The sequence below is a fragment of the Symsagittifera roscoffensis genome, chromosome 3 (assembly GCF_963678635.1).
Source record: "Symsagittifera roscoffensis chromosome 3, txSymRosc1.1, whole genome shotgun sequence".
Classification (NCBI taxonomy): domain Eukaryota; kingdom Metazoa; phylum Xenacoelomorpha; order Acoela; family Convolutidae; genus Symsagittifera; species Symsagittifera roscoffensis.
This window is the reverse complement of record NC_087064.1, coordinates 42,620,820-42,637,155: the sequence shown is the minus strand read 5'-3', so window position 1 is coordinate 42,637,155 and position 16,336 is coordinate 42,620,820. Positions and strand designations below refer to the sequence as shown.

Here is a 16,336-nt window from a genome sequence, read left to right as displayed (position 1 = left end):
GCATATGGTCCACTGAAAATTGTTATGCTAGCTAATCGTGTAATTAGAAACACATTTGACTGTCATACACACTCGTGAAATCAATGATAACACAGTAAGTTTCTATCTGATGAGAGAACTCTAAAACAACCTACGCAAAGTTTACTTGCGATTCCGCCTTTCAGCGGATTATATCCAAAAACTGATAATATCTTTATACTCCAGGGTTTTTTCTTCTAAGCTTCTCCAGTTTTTACGTATATTTGACAAAACTTTTTTTGTATCACCTATACCCTAAGATAATGATGTCTCAAAATCAAATCAGGAAGATTGTTTTATCATTTCTGATCATTTTTACGTTTATGCATTTACTAATTGCTAACTAAGTCCTTAATCGACCTACTCTTAAAAAACTGTGCTGGCCTGCAACAACAAAAAACTAGGCAAATCTTGCTCAATTCAATTCGAATCATCTTATTTCAAAAGAAAACTTTAACAAGAATGCGCGTATCAAGTCTCGATGCTCTGAATGGCCCGACTGCTTTTTTCAGGTCCATGAAGTAGTGTTTGCATTTAATAAAATGATGAAACTACACAAAATATAATAAATTCAAGCAAAAATTGAGATTTTTTGAAAACTATCTCCCCGCACGCTATGTAAAGTACAAACTTATAAATTTCTCACTTAGCAAAAAGTTCAAAATAACAACAAGCATGCCTCAATGCAATTAAATTTGGAGCGATATTTAAGCCGAATTAGTTTGAAACTTTAACATTACAAAGCTTTAACAAATTTTTATATTTTTTTCGGAGCTACAAACGACTAATTTGACGAGCCGAGAAATGAATGCAAAATTCCTTTCGTATTTTTTCCAAAATAATGTCTCTCACTTGTATTCAGCATATCGTCTCAACGTCAATAAAAATTCAAAATTGCATGCAAAATTGCTCAAAATTGGCAGAATGCTGTCTTTGCTGTCTCTCACTTGTATTCAACATATAAATTAATTTGGTTGTTGTTGCGACTTTCGTAACGAAAGTAACGGAATATTTGATGGGTATTTTTTTCTTCAGACGAACTTCCACTTTTTAACTAGCCATTTTGACGGGATTTTTTTTTATCATTCAAATAAATTGTTGTCCTGAGCTTAAATTTGGTAAGACGTTTCGCCTGTGGTTTTTTAAAAGTAATAGGAGTGTAAAAATGCCATTTTTGCCAATTTGGGACAATTAACGCGCGATATGTTTCGCGCTATTAACGCACAAAAAGTCTTAGAAATTGTTCCAAATTGGTTGAAAAAAAAAAGGTTTGCCATAATTGATTCGTTATTAGGAGCGTTGCCTGTCACTGTATTTTATATGGCGTGTGGGGTGATAATTTTCAAAAAATCTGAAATGTGAAAAAGTTCATTTTATTTTATTACCTTTCACGTTATTACTGCTCCATAGGCTTTAAAATGCAGTCGGGAAATTCAAGGCTTTGCCCTGCTACGAGCAGTCTTGTTATGATTATGATTATCATTCGGTCCTAATTTCTCAGACTAGTCAGATAATGTAACGTTCAAAATAGCAGTTCAATAAGGCTCTACAGTGCCAGAGTGTATTTGACTTTTCGCGACTCTTTATGCGACTTTTGCCACAAGTTGAAAATCGAAACAGCAATTTAAAATCTAATAAGACTCTTAAAAAGTTTGAATTGATTCTTAGAAGATGTAAGACTTTGGTAAAATTTCAGATTCATTCTAACAAGATATAAGATTCTTATAAGATTTTGAACTTTAGTAACACCCGTGTACGACAAATACAAACAAATAGCTGAAACAATGTACCGCTCAAAATCGCTCCAAAATTAGGCGAATTTGGGGGAAACCGCATCCGCATTTGCGGAATCTGGAACAAGTTGTGGGTGGAATCCACAAAAAATAATAAATATAGACAACTTACACCCAACTTCGATCTCAAGTCCTGCCAACTTACAACCAAATTCAAACTCAATTCATCTTAATTCCTGTCAACTGAAGTAAACTACTTCATCGATCTAAATTCCTGCCAAATGAACAATAAACATCTTACGGGACTTTTCCAAGGAACCTCTCACCCATCCATCTCATCCCAAATACGGATGATTTGAAATCACTTTGGGACAAAATGAACCAACTACAAGCCCAAATATTGATTTAACTCTTTGAGAAATCACTGAATCTATTATAATCACAAATATTGATTTGATTCGTTGAAAGTGTTTGTCAAATTGATCCCGAAAAATTTACTTGTTTTTTTGGGATCGATACCAAAGGGTGATATCCACTGATTTAGTTAATCAAAGTTATACAAATTTTCCTGGATACCGTTGACCGAACTGCGCTTTTCCAGTAAATTTTAAGTTTTCTACTGGTGCATCTGCATTCAAATAAATTGTTGTCCTGAGCTTAAATTTGGTAAGACGTTTCGCCTGTGGTTTTTTAAAAGTAATAGGAGTGTAAAAATGCCATTTTGGCCAATTTGGGACAATTAACGCGCGATATGTTTCGCGCTATTAACGCACAAAAAGTCTTAGAAATTGTTCCAAATTGGTTGAAAAAAAAGGTTTGCCATAATTGATTCACTACTAGAAGCGTTGCCTGTCACTGTATTTTATATGGCGTGTGGGGTGATAATTTTCAAAAAATCTGAAATGTTAAAAAGTTCATTTTATTTTATTACCTTTCACGTTATTACTGCTCCATAGGCCTTAAAATGCAGTCGGGAAATTCAGAGCTTCGCCCTGATACGAGCAGTCTTGTTCTGATGAATGCTTTGTGTACTAAATTGATGGTGCTATGTACATCACTCTGTATTCGAATTAGCGTGCGCGGAAAATTCAAAAAAAGCTTGAAAATTTTTTCTTTTTTTCAAACTTTTTATGTCAATTTGTTTAACATTGAACGCCAAATAGAAACAAGACTGCTCGTATCAGGGCAAAGCCTTGAATGTTCCGACTGCCTTTTAAGGGTTTTGTGGAGCAGTAATAACATTAAAAAATTAATTGTATTAAAACAAAATGATTTTTTTCTTCTTTTTATGAAAATAATCCCCCCACACGCCATATAAAGTAGAAAATGATAGATTTCGCTCCTTATAACAAATCAATTATGGCAAATAAACTCCTTTCAACCAATTTGGAACGATTTTAAGACGGATTAACTCTCCGCTTACGCATTAATAGCGCGAAATATATCCCGCGTTAATTGTCCCAAATTGGCCAAAATGACAACCTTTAAACCCCCATAACTTTACGAATAATAATCACTGGTGAAACATTTTTTCAAACTTGAGCTCAGGGCAACAATACCTTTTGAATTATATTTTAAAAAATCCATCAAAAATGGCTAGTTAAAAAGTCGAAATTTGTCTGAAGAAAAAAAAACCCACCCCGAGCACAAATATTCCGTAACTTTCGTATCGAAAGTCGGAAAAACAAGACTGCTCGTATCAGGGCGAATCCCTGATAATGTTACAGTTGCCTTTTAAGGTTTATGGAGCAATATAGCATTAAAAAATTAAATGAAACAAAACAAAACGAAATTTTTTTTCCGTAAATTTTGAACTTATTAATGAAAACTTCCCCCACACGCGAAATAAAATAGAAAAGGATAGATTTCGCTCCTTGTAACAAATCACTTATGGCAATTAAGTTTCTTTCAGCCAATTTGGAAAGATGTATAAGACGGATTAATACTCCGCTTACGCGTTAATAGCGCGAAATATATCGCGCGTTAATTGTTCCAAATCGGCCAAAATGGCAATCTTTAAACCCTCATAACTTTACAAAAAATGATTACAGGTGATATATCTTTTCAAACTTAAGCTCAGGACAACAATACCTTTTGAATGATATAAAAAAAATTCCGTCAAAATTGGCTAGTTAAAAAGTCGAAATTTGTCTGAAGAAAAAAAACTCATCCCGAGCACAAATATTCCGTTACTTTCGTATCGAAAGTCGGAACAAGAAGGCAATGAGAAAACTCAAGGCATTGCTGTTATACGAACATTGTTTTAGTACCGACTTCCGAATAAAGCTTGGGTTGATTTTTTATTTATTCTTTTTTCGATTTTTTGAATAAGGTTTTTGAAACTTTTATAGCATCCAAAGGATATTTTGTAAAACATCTGAAAGAACTTTTTAACTGGGGCTGAAATGAAAAATAAAAAAAAGTCAGCGTGTAACCATTTATTTTAGGTTTTTAAAATTTGTCTCTCTAAAACTAAAAATAATCGATCATTTTTAATTTGGATTATATTGGATGCTTATCTTAGTATTTTCCCTTAGTGATCAATTAAAATCAATATTTTCCTTTTAATTTTCCAAATGTTTTCATAAGGAATATATTCATTTTTCATTCTTGTCTTTTCCATTTCAAACCATATTGCTTCTATTTTTTGAGCTAAATTCTTGTGCTCATAATCTTTTAGAATTTAAGGTAGTGGTTGTCTCACTAATTTTTTTTTAGTTTTCCTTATTTCAATAGCCTTTTTGGATCCACTTAACAATTGCCCTCCCTTTGGTACCTACTAGCGCTAGAACTTTGTATTGAGACTTCTAGTTTTGTTCTAGTCTGATTGGTCGAAAATGCGTTATGTTAATCTACTTAACAATTGCCCCCCCCCCCCCCCCTTTCTTAAAAGGGGGGGGGGGGTAATTGTTAAGTAGGTCCGCCTTTTTGATAAATCACTTGGTTTTGGTTCCATTTTGGGTATTTTTGGCATTAAAAAAATGATTACTCCAAATTAAATTTCTTGCCTAATTTTGTTTAATCGAAAAATAATTGATTATTTTGAATCTGTAGAGTATTTTGAGTAACTAAAGTAGACTATTAAGTAATTGTTTTTTTTCGAAGACACTAGAATTTTACTTTTTAAAAAGCGTTTATGTGGTCTAAAACTGCCGCAGTAATTAGTTTATATTCAAGAAAAGTATACAAATACAAAACAATCAATTTCTACCCAGCAAACTTCGGATCAGCACTCGATTAACGCAGTGAGCGCTTTTAAAAACTAAAGCTATCATTTTTATTGTCAACACCACGTACCTGAACTCTTTTGCCAAAATTTAAAAGATTCAATACAGCACTGTTCAGTAAAGATAGTGACCATTAAGAATAAGTAATTCAATTTCATAACAAAAACTACACTCTATTCCAAACAATTGAAGAGAAAAAAGCTTTGACTTAAATTTTTGAATATACAAAGTTATGATGATCGTTAAAATTTTCTGCCGGTTGCAATGCGTTGAAAAGTGCGAGAACACTTTAGTTTCTAACAAAATAATTGGTTAACGTGTTCAGTATCTAAAAATCATGTGACCTTCAGACTGTACACTGACAATGCATCGAAGCAAAATTGTTAAAAGTGCATTTGAACTGTCAGAAGTTTGATGCAAAAATAGCGTTTTTCTGGAGACGGCATCATTACCAGACCCGGCCTTGTTACAGGAATGAATTTTTTTCATTCAACAACGATCTGCTATGCAATTTTTCAGAGCAGCTAGGAACACGTTAAAGGCGGACAAAACCTACGCGAAAAATTTCAAAGAACTATTTTGATTTAGTTCAAGCTTGAAGGTCAGAATAACAATTTCCGATATTTTGTCAAAAACTATCAAAAGTTGCAAGAAATTTGAATAATCAGAAATTTTTTTCAATCCAATCTGCCAATTTTAGGATTGTTTTGCAGACACTACTGAGGTTTATAGGTGGCCTTGAAAAATACTTAAGTTGATAACTAAATTTTTGCACGCAATAATAGACTAAAATGTGACATTTTCTTCATCAAAATTGTCTGCTCCAAAATTTTTCAGCTCTTTATTTATGGATTTGAACAAAACTATCGGACAGCGTAAAACAGATCGCGAAAATAGTAGAGAGCAGAGAGAAAAATTGAAACAACAAATCTGCACTTTTGAGCAATGTTTGTATGGAAAGTGTGTTGCAAAATTTTCGGACGGACCGAAAAAATAATAAAAAAAAATAGCAAGTTTTGTATGCACAGTCGAATCTCAGGGTGACTTGGGACATGTTTTTTCTCTTACACACTATCTTTTAAATGCAAACATTCTAATATAGGACGTTCGCTCTTTTTAAGTAAATTTTTCCGTTCCAATTTTTCCAGTTTTCTATACTACCTACCTAAATACTTTTCTATACTACTTTTTTTTTCAACTAATTTAAAATAGCTCTTTGAAGTTTCGCGTTTGACGTTTATCGACATTTTTTTTATCTACTTAACAATCTTCCCCTATTGTATCTACTAAACCCCCCCCCCCCACCCTTTCTTGAAGGGGGGGGGGTGATTGTTAAGTAGGTCCGTGTTTTTTGCTCTGAAAAATTGCATAGGAGATCGTTTTTGATCGAAAAAAAATTCATTATTGTCTGGAAATTAGGTTAAAGCGCATTATCTGTTGCATTATCTTTTGACAATTCGATGCAGTTTCGACATATCGATTGCTAGTTAGACGGTTTTTCATTGTCTCAAGGTCAGAACTATTTCAGACGTTCAAGACTTTGTCCCATAAGTTGGTTAAAAGCTATAGTTAATGCCATTTTGTTGCAATATCTTTTTCGGTCAAGAAATCTTCTTTCAATTAGGTAACGAACTAGACGTCTCAGACAGCGCAATCCTGGTGCATTGATCTAATGACAATTCAATGCAGTCTTAACATATCGATAGCTTTTTCGACGGTTTTTCACTGTCTCAAGATCAGAATTATTTCAGAAGCTTAAGTATTTGTGCAATAAATTTGACAAAAGCTAAAGTTAATTCCATTTTGTTGGCAATGTCTTTTCAGTCAACGAATCTGAGCAAAGTTAATTATCCTAAAACTGCTCATTGTGACGCCTAAAATGATTTTTTTTCTTTGAGAACGTTAAAAGCCATATTAAAAATTTAGTTAGCCTAAAATAAACATTTTCGTCCGATAATTTGCAGAAAATCCAAGATTGCCAAAATTTTGGCATTAACTTTTATTAGTAGCAAAATGTTTGGACAGACAAAAATAATTAAAAAGAGCAACTGTCTTGACATCAACGGAAATTAAAACTGAAATAAACATAACGTCGAAAGTTCATAAAGCCGAGTTATGGGATCTACTTAACCACCCCCCTTTCAAGAAAGGGGAGGAGGTCGTTAATAAGATTACTTGCAGCGAACTTTCGACCAATCATAATGCAGCAAAATTCGAATTTAGATACAATGCTCTAGTGCAAATTTACAGTTTTTATTTGCAGGGGCGGAGATTCTTTAGAAGATAACAATTACCCCCAATTGTATCTACTAAAGAATCTCCATCCCTGTAAATAAATGCAGTAGATTCGCACTAGAGCATTGTATGTAAGTTCGAATTTTGCTGCCTTCTGAGTGGTCGAAAGTTCGCTGCAAGTGATCTTATTAACAATCTCCCACCCCCTATTGTGAGTAGATCCGAGTTTCGCTCAAAACCTATAACCACGGCGGGCAATTGCACCCGAAGCGTCGAAATGTTTTATAGTAAAATCTGGATGTTCATCGCAGTGCTTAAAAATAAGGCTGACATAATCATCGGATAATCGACGATCTCGCATTTTGGATTTCGCTGACAAAAAAATTGAGGTTATTCAGCTTCAGATTTTGCATGCAAAATGGCGTGGGAAAGCACTGATTGCTCATTTTAAATAATTCTGTCTGTCCGAACTTTTTGCTACTAATTATAAGACTGCAGTTTAATTGGATTTCGGCTATTCTTCATGGCAGAAGTAAATCAATCAGCAGTAAAATGCTATAATTAAATCAATCAGCACCTAAAAAGCTATATACAGAAGTAAGCAGCTAACTAAATTCGATAATTACTTAACAAGGCTTACAAAAAATGCGTTCAGATATAATTGGTTGCAAAAATTTCGGACAGACAGATTTAACTAAAATGAGCAATCAGTGCTTTTCGACGCTTTTTTGCATGCAAAATCTGAAGCCAAACAACCTTGATTTTCTTGTCAGACGAAATTCAAAATGCAAGATTGTCGATTATCCGATGATTATGCTAGCCTTACTTTTAAATACTGCGATGAACATCCAGATTTTACTATAAAACTGTTAACAACATAAGTCAAAAAATTGAAAGCTTGAGTTATTTTCAACACACAAAAAAAAACAGATTAGGCCGCCCCATAAAAAAAACGGAAGTGAAGATGATCAAATCATTCAAAATTTGGACACATATCGCAGAAAAACACTAGCCACCCTGTGCAAAAATTTTTCTGTTTCAAGGTTAACTAGTCGACGCTTTGGATGCAATTTCCTACGCTTTGGACGTTATAGGTTTTGAGAGAAAACTCTGATTTGTGATCTTTCGAAGTTTTATTAATTTCAGTTTTAACTTCCGTTGATGTCTGGACAGTTGCTCTTTTTTGAATTAATTCTATCTGTCTGAACTTTTTGCAACTCTCTATAGAACGTATGACTCAACGTCAATAAAAATTCAAAATTGCATGCAAAATATCTCAAAATTGGCAGAATGCTCTTTTGAACTAACTCTGTCTGTCCGAACTTTTTGCAATTCTCTTCATAATTGGAAGCGAAAAGTTGGAACAGACAGATATAATCAAGAAAAGCATTCTGCCAAACTATTGCAATTTTTGCAAGCAAATTTGACTTTTAAGGTGACTTTGAGACTTTGTTTGTGTTCGAAAAACTAGCTTTTGCAGGCAAAATTTATCAAAAAAAGTCATTTAGTCTTTTTGCATTTATCTATGATTAGTAACAAAAAGTTCGGAAAGGCGAAAAAAATTAAGAAGAGCATTGCCCTTTTTTATAGATTTTTTGCATGCAAAAGCTAAATTTTCAGTCAAAAGTATGTCTCAAGATCACCTAAAAGTTTAAATTTGCATTCAAAAAATGCTGAAGATTGGCAGATTTCTCTTTTTAATTATTTCTGTCTGTCCGATTTTTTGCAACTCTTTATATCTAGCTTTTAAAAAATTTATCAGACACTGTAATAAATTTCTTAAAAATTCTGACCTACAAATTTAAAGATAATCGAAAAACTTCTTAGAAAGTTCGCGTTTGCCTTTTTGTCGGCTTTTTGCTCTGAAAAAAAATATCCAAAGAGCGCAATCCTTATGCCTTGCTTTTTGGCAGTTCAAACGGCGGTTTCAACTATAAAGTAAAACAAGACGCTCGTATCAGGTCCGACTGCCTCTTAAGGTCTATGGAGCAGAATAACATGGAAAATTTAAATGTGAAAAAAAAAATCAAAACTAAAATTTTTTTTCTAAAAAATTTTGAGATTTTTTTGTGAAAATATCCCCCGCAGGCCAAATTCAGTACAAAGTGATAGATTTTGTTCCTATTAACAAATCAATTATGGCATATAATCTTCCTTGAACAAATTTGGAACGAGTTCTATGACGGATTAAATCTCGCCTACGCGTTAATAGCGCAAAATATATCGCGCGTTAATTGTCCCAAATTGGCCAAAATGGCAATCTTTATACCCCCATAACTTTACGAAAACGTTACGAAAAATGGTCTTTACGATTGAACTTTACGAAAAATGGTCACAGATGAAATATCTTTTCAAATTTAGGCTCAGGACAACAATAGCTTTTGAATGATATTAAAAAAATCCGTCAAAAATTGCTAGTTAAAAAGTCAAAATATATCTGAAGAAAAAAAACCGCCCCGAGCACAAATATTCCGAGCACTAAAGTCAGAACAAAACCTACCACAATTTTTGGTAACACATTTACTCAAATTTGAAGGTTCGTGGTATATTTGTATCATTGAAAACAAACGCACATCAATGAAAACAAATGCGTGGCAGACTCTTGTGGAATTAAATTTAATGTGAGTTTTGGCTTTAAAAAGAACTAAACGTCTTTGTAAAAATGGAAACGTCTCTTTTCGCTCCACTGCTGCTTTTTGTTCCGACTTTCGTATCGAAAATAACGGATTATCTGTGTTTTTTTTAATTAATCGAAAGTTTTTGTTTTCTTAATCTTAATTGAAAAAATATTTCACCTGTGATCATTTTTCGTAAAGTTATGAAAGTTATGGGACTAAGAGATTGCCATTTTGGCCAATTTGGGACAATTAACTCGCGATATGTTTCGCGCTATTAACGCGTAAGCGGAGATTTAAACCGTCTTAGAAATTGTTCCAAATTGGTTGAAAGAAGCTTATTTGCCATAATTGATTTTTTACTAGGAGCGAAATTTATCATTTCGTATTGTATATGGCGTGTGGGGGGATGAACTTCACCAAAAACTTCAAATTAAAAAAAATTCATTTTATTTTCATTGCATTTTTTTTCATGCTATTACTGCTCCATAGACCTTAAACGGCAGTCGGAACACTCAGGGCTTCGCCCTGATACGAGCAGTTTTGCTAAGTTTCGAGATCAAAAGTAACAAGATTCTGAAAACAAACCGAGTTGTTTTGAAAAAGCAATCTGCCAATTTCAAGCATTTTTTGCTGAATTGTTTCCCCTGGTTCCCTGGGCGAATTCTTTACAACGTAAAAACTTCACCTATGTTTAACCATTGATTTGGCTTTTTATGGGTGTTTTAAAACTCTTTGGCTTTTTTCCCTTTCTCCTCCACTTGCGCACTAGTATTTTTGCTGTCCACATTGTCTAATTGTTACAAAAATTGGAAAGCGGATTAATTAGGCTATGACTAACATATTCGGTCACCACATTCAACCATGTAAAACCCCTCGTTACACCATAAAATTACTCGTTACGTGATGTGGGACGAGGGAGAAAAAAGAGCCAAGTTTTTTTACTAGTTGCCAAAAAGGATTTGGAATAGTTACAGAGATCCAAATTTTGTCTTAAAATTTGGATTTTGCTTGCAACTAACCCGGAGGCTGCTTTTTTAAATAATTGACTGATTTAGCTTTTTTGCAAATATATTCAATTCGGTTCTTAAGAATGGTCATAAGATCTAAACCCTACTCTTTCGCCTCTCTTTCGCCAAGAATAAAAATTACGCAAAGTCGCACAAAACCAAGGTAAAGCTAAAAGAGTTGCTTTAGGTCCCCAGAGTTGCGCAGAGTCGAAATGTCAAATGCGCAAAAATTCAACTCCCTTTATTTGGAGTGACGCAATATAAAGGCCACTAAAAGAAGGCTTTTATCTCAATTGCTTGTGTATCCGGCGGAACGTAGTTTTTTGTATTGAAAAATTTTGGATAATCGAATTTATAGTTTATCTTAATGCTGCCAACTAAAATTGATAATCCAAAAAGTGTCTTGCAATCAATTTGAAGGAAATAAGTTTTCGGTACAATGTAGTCACCTATTCACCCATCTAGTGACTTATATTTTTGTTCAGGTCAACATTCGCATAACTTTGCACGCAAACGGTTATATTAGAAATTAGTTTTTGATTGATTTGATTTACTCCTCATTTACTTTTTTCCGGTTGCTACATATGAAATATGATTCAAACAAAGTTGTGTAAATTTGGTCTGCAGAAAATTCGCAAATTACATCTTTTGGATCGCACACAGTCGCCCAGAAGTTTCTCGATCGCGCAAAGTATATAATATATCTTTTTGGTTAGCGCAAAAGCACAGTTTATTGTTTTTTTTTGGTCGCGCAAAGACCCGCAGAGGCGCGCAAAACTTCTTCAGTCAAGCAATGGCGACTCAAATCTGTTTTGAATTGCGTTGGTCACCACAGACTTGGCCACCACAGACACGAGAAAGTGTCATTTTCAAGCATGAAAACCGTGTTATACAACTTTATACGCTCAACCGTGTTTTCTCGTTCAACCTTGAACAGCGTTTCACAGCCGGCATGAAGTTCGCGAAAAGGAAAATCACTAATGTCTGTGTGAGGAAATGAGTCAGCGAATCGTCTCCTCCCTTCATTCGCTGGGCGAATTCTTTACCACGTACACTTTTCACCTATGTTTAACCATTGATTTGGCTTTTTATGGGTGTTTTAAAACTCTTTGGCTTTTTTCCCTTTCTCCTCCACTTGCGCACTAGTATTTTTGCTGTCCGCATTGTCTAATTGTTACAGAAAATGGAAAGCGGATTAATTAGGCTATGACTAACATATTCGGTCACCACATTCAACCATGTAAAACCCCTCGTTACACCATAAAATTACTCGTTACGTGATGTGGGAGGAGGGAGAAAAAAGAGCCAGGTTTTTTTTACTAGTTGCCAAAAAGGATTTGGAATAGTTACAGAGATCCAAATTCTGTCTTAAAATTTGGATTTTGCTTGCAACTAACCCGGAGGCTGCTTTTTTAAATAATTGACTGTTTTAGCTTTTTTGCAAATATATTCAATTCGGTTCTTAAGAATGGTCATAAGATCTAAAAATTATTGTTTTAAAAAAAAACTCGCCCAACAAGACCAATAGTCAAAATGCTTTTAAAAGGCTAAGCAAGGTTGTTGGGCGCATGCCCATTCTAAGGCACGAACTGTTTTTGAGAGCACCTGGGAGAGCGTTTTGTATACTATATTTATCAATCTTTAAACATTGCTTTAGACTTCAGTTCAGGCTTTTGGACGCGTTATGCTGCTACCAGTCGATTCAAGGCACCGAGTCATTAAGTTTGTTCAAAACGGCAGGTCGATCTTTCTTTTTTAATCTGTCTGTTCACGTTTTTTATCTTTTATCAACATAAAAATAGACAAAATTTTGGACAGACAGATGAACTAAAAACATCAACCTGCAAACTTTGAAGAAAGTTTTATCTTTTTTGATTTTTACTCGGGCCAAGGTCCGCGATAGTTGCTCATCTAATCAATGACTCAAAAACCCTCTCTTTCGCCAAGAATAAAAATTACGCAAAGTCGCACAAAACCAAGGTAAAGCTAAAATAATTGCTTTAGGTCCCCAGAGTTGCGCAGAGTCGAAATGTCAAATGCGCAAAAATTCAACTCCCTTTATTTGGAGTGACGCAATATAAAGGCCACTCAAAGAAGACTTTTATCTCAATTGCTAGTTTATCCGGCGGAACGTAATTTTTTGTATTGAAAAATTTTGGATAATCGAATTTATAGTTTATCTTAATGCTGCCAACTAAAATTGATAATCCACAAAATGTCTTGCAATCAAGTTGAAGGAAAAAAGTTTTCGGTACAATGTAGTCACCTATTCACCTATCTAGTGACTTATGTTTTTGTTCAGGTCAACACTCGCATAAATTTGCACGCAAAACGGTTATATTAGAAATTAGTTTTTGATTGATTTGATTTACGCCTCACTTACTTTTTTTCGGTTGCTACATATGAAATATGATTCAAACAAAGTTGTGTAAAACTTTGGTTGCGCAAAATTGCGCGGAAAATTCTGTTCTGCAGAAAATTCGCAACATACATCTTTTGGATCGGACAAAGTCGCCCAGAAGTTTCTCGATCGCGCAAAGTGTATAATATATCTTTTTGGTTCGCGCAAAAGCGCAGTTTATTGTTTTTTCTTGGTCGCGCAAAGACCCGCAGAGGCGCGCAAAACTTCTTCAGTCAAGCAATGGCGACTCAAATCTGTTTTGAATCGCGTTGGTCACCACAGACTTGTTTTGAGACGCGATGGTAGCAAAATACCCATTTGGAGTCTTAATCATTTACTGCGAAGTAATTCGCTGAATTCGGCCCGATTATTCCAGATGTTACTTCCGAATTGCTCATTTAAAGTTGTAGGAAGTTTTTTCAAAAACAAATCGAGGGCAAAATGATAAACCAGATAAAAATATGTGTTTTCTGTCCATTTTCTTATTATCGGTAATTGTAACGAATACCATTTTTTAACAAGAGCACATTATCTATTTCTGAAAAATTTTATTTGCAATTGGTAAAATTTTGACCAAATTAACTTCTCGATGCCAACTGAAACTTCAGTTTTCTATGCAAAGATTATTTCAAAATGACATATTTTGCTTTTCAATCAATTGTATGTTTCATTTTTTTCTATATACTATGTGTCAGGGGCGGATTTAGGGGGGGGGGGGGGGTGGGGGAGCGGACGCCTCTTTCCCCCCCCCCCCCCCCCCTCTCGAAGATTCGACCCCTGGCATTCCAATTTTGAGAAATCAGTTTTTGGTGACGGACTCTAAAATTTTTCTAAGGGCGCCATATATCCTAATTTTGAGAAAAACGCCAAAAGAAGCTTAAAAAAGCCAAAAAACGCCTTTGCTGGCCAGTTTTTGAAAATCCGACCCCCCCCCCCTTGAGAAAATGATCCGCCCCTGCTATGTATTGTTATTGACATTGTAATAATCATTGTGTTGTATTTTTTATACTTAATTTTTAGCAAGCTGTTGTTAGTATTTTTTGGGATCAAGTTAAAATCCTCCCCCCGAACTAGATCATAATAAGATCTTCCTCCCCTCATTTAGTTTAGAGTAAATTGCTCTATTCTGATTGGCTGAAAAATCTAGCTTTGAACCAAGTTAACATCTTCACCCCTAAGTTGCTTTAGGGGGGAGTATGCTAACTTGGTCCATTTTTTGAACCACGTATTTGAACTCAGCTAACTACCTTAAAACAGCTACTGTTGACATCAATAATCAAAGTTTTGTTCATATAGTTGCTCATTTTTACCATGGTTGGGTCTTTTTACTTATTTTGCCCAAAATTTCTTTTGTTTGCGGTTTTGTAATATTCAAATGAATAAATGTAGAGAACAACAGACTGATTGCACTGATTGGAATTCTCTCGTATACAAATCTCTTGGTTAACACAAATGCGAATATTCTTGAGCCAATTTCTAACAAAGCCGAATTTCAAGCAGATGTGATGAAATCGCTCTTCTCCTGCAGCCATTTTCTTTGTTTTTTTATTTGGGCTAACCTCTGCTGCTTATTTGAAAAACAAAACAATTAATGTAACGATAAACCTATAGTTTAGTCTAACTCGGCTTCATTATAAGTTGGCTTAAAGTTGTGAACAAAATTTTTTGAGATGGTGCTGAAATTTGATTGGCTCAACTTAGTCAATCAGATTGAAACAAAAACTTTCATTGCAAGATGTAAATTTGATTTTTGGGCAAAATAAGTGAAAATATCTCCATGTTTTACGTCAATTTGACAATGAATATGTTTTAAAATTTCCGATATTTTTAAATATACCAAAAATTTGATTAAAACTATAAACAAAACTTGTGACAAATCAATTATTGGTCCATTTTGAAGAAGAAAATTGCTCAAGTGTGCCACTATTGTCAGCAATTTGGCATTATAAATTAACTTTTTTTACTATTGAAACCTAATAGTTCCACCAGATATTGAGATTATATCTAGTTTTCTTATATTTTATTTAAAAACAAAGTTATTCGTTACGTAATTTATTAAGTATATTTATCGCAAAAAATCAAACCAGGCAACGGAAATTATTTAATTGAAGTAAATTTATTGTAAGCGTGGTCAGTAGTGGATTTAGGGGGGGGGGGGTTGGACGCTTTTGCCCCCTCCCCCTAAGGGATTCGAGCCCCTGCCGACCCAACCTACCCCCTTTGTACTATTTTGAGATATCCATTTTGATGACGGACTCTAAAAATTTTCTAGAGGCGCCTTTGGCGCCAATATATACTAACTTTGAGGGGGAGCGCGCGCCAAAAAATGCAATTTTTTGTCAAAATTTTCAAAAAAGTGCCTAAAAGTGCCTTTTTTGACCTTTTCTTAAAATTGCCTGCGGCGCAGAAAATTTGGTCGAAATGGGGTCTTAATAGTGATTTGGGAGAGCTCAGAAAATTACTTTGGTCGACCTAAAAAAAAGTCAAATTTTTTTTTGAGAATCCCCCCTCGAGAAAATCCTAGATCCGCGCCTGTGCGTGATATATACTCATTGGTAATAGTGTAACTATACTTCTAATATAGTATACCTATACGGATGAACGAGTCTACAAATTTTTGAGGCGATTTAAGTTCTTCTAAGGCGATTTAAGGCAGTTTTTTGAAGTGTTTTGAGGTAAGCTAAGGTGTACTTCAAGCAAGGGGGGAACAATTGCGAAGTAGATTAGGTTGTCGAGTTTTTGACCAATCAGATGGCAGCAAAATTCAATTTTTAATTAGAGTGCTCTTGTGCTAATTTACAGGTTTGCTTTCAGGGGTGGAAATTCTTTGGTAGATAACAAAGGAAGGGTGGTTATTAAAAAGATCCAAATTCTTCATAAACCATTTTGATACAATTTTTGATAACTTACCGCACCTCCAATTGCTCTCTTAATTTCTATAAAAGCTCTAACAAAGCTGAAAGGCATGCATGCCCAGAGATTTAAAGAGACTCGATTTCACTGTTGTTACCACTATGTTGGGATCATGTTAACTATCTTCCCCCCCCCTCCCCCCTATTGCAATGGGGGGGGGGGGGGGGGGGTAGTTAACAAGGTT

The 16,336-nt window shown here is 34.6% G+C and overlaps 3 protein-coding genes across 3 annotated transcripts in view; all 3 read right to left on the bottom strand.

The window, feature by feature from the left end:
- Nucleotides 1-5,250, bottom strand: part of LOC134842710 (venom allergen 5-like) — a 75,520-nt gene extending 70,270 nt beyond the window's left edge. The window contains exon 1 of the mRNA XM_063859168.1: nt 5,049-5,250. Within this exon, the coding sequence (XP_063715238.1) occupies nt 5,049-5,136 (88 nt within the window). The 5' untranslated portion in view covers nt 5,137-5,250. The remainder of the gene's footprint in view (nt 1-5,048) is intronic.
- LOC134842597 (Golgi SNAP receptor complex member 1-like) overlaps nt 1-16,336 on the bottom strand; it is a 290,244-nt gene that overhangs the window by 169,202 nt on the left and 104,706 nt on the right. The gene's annotated exons all lie outside the window — the stretch shown is intronic.
- LOC134842596 (spermatogenesis-associated protein 7 homolog) overlaps nt 1-16,336 on the bottom strand; it is a 532,288-nt gene that overhangs the window by 411,250 nt on the left and 104,702 nt on the right. The window lies entirely within an intron of this gene.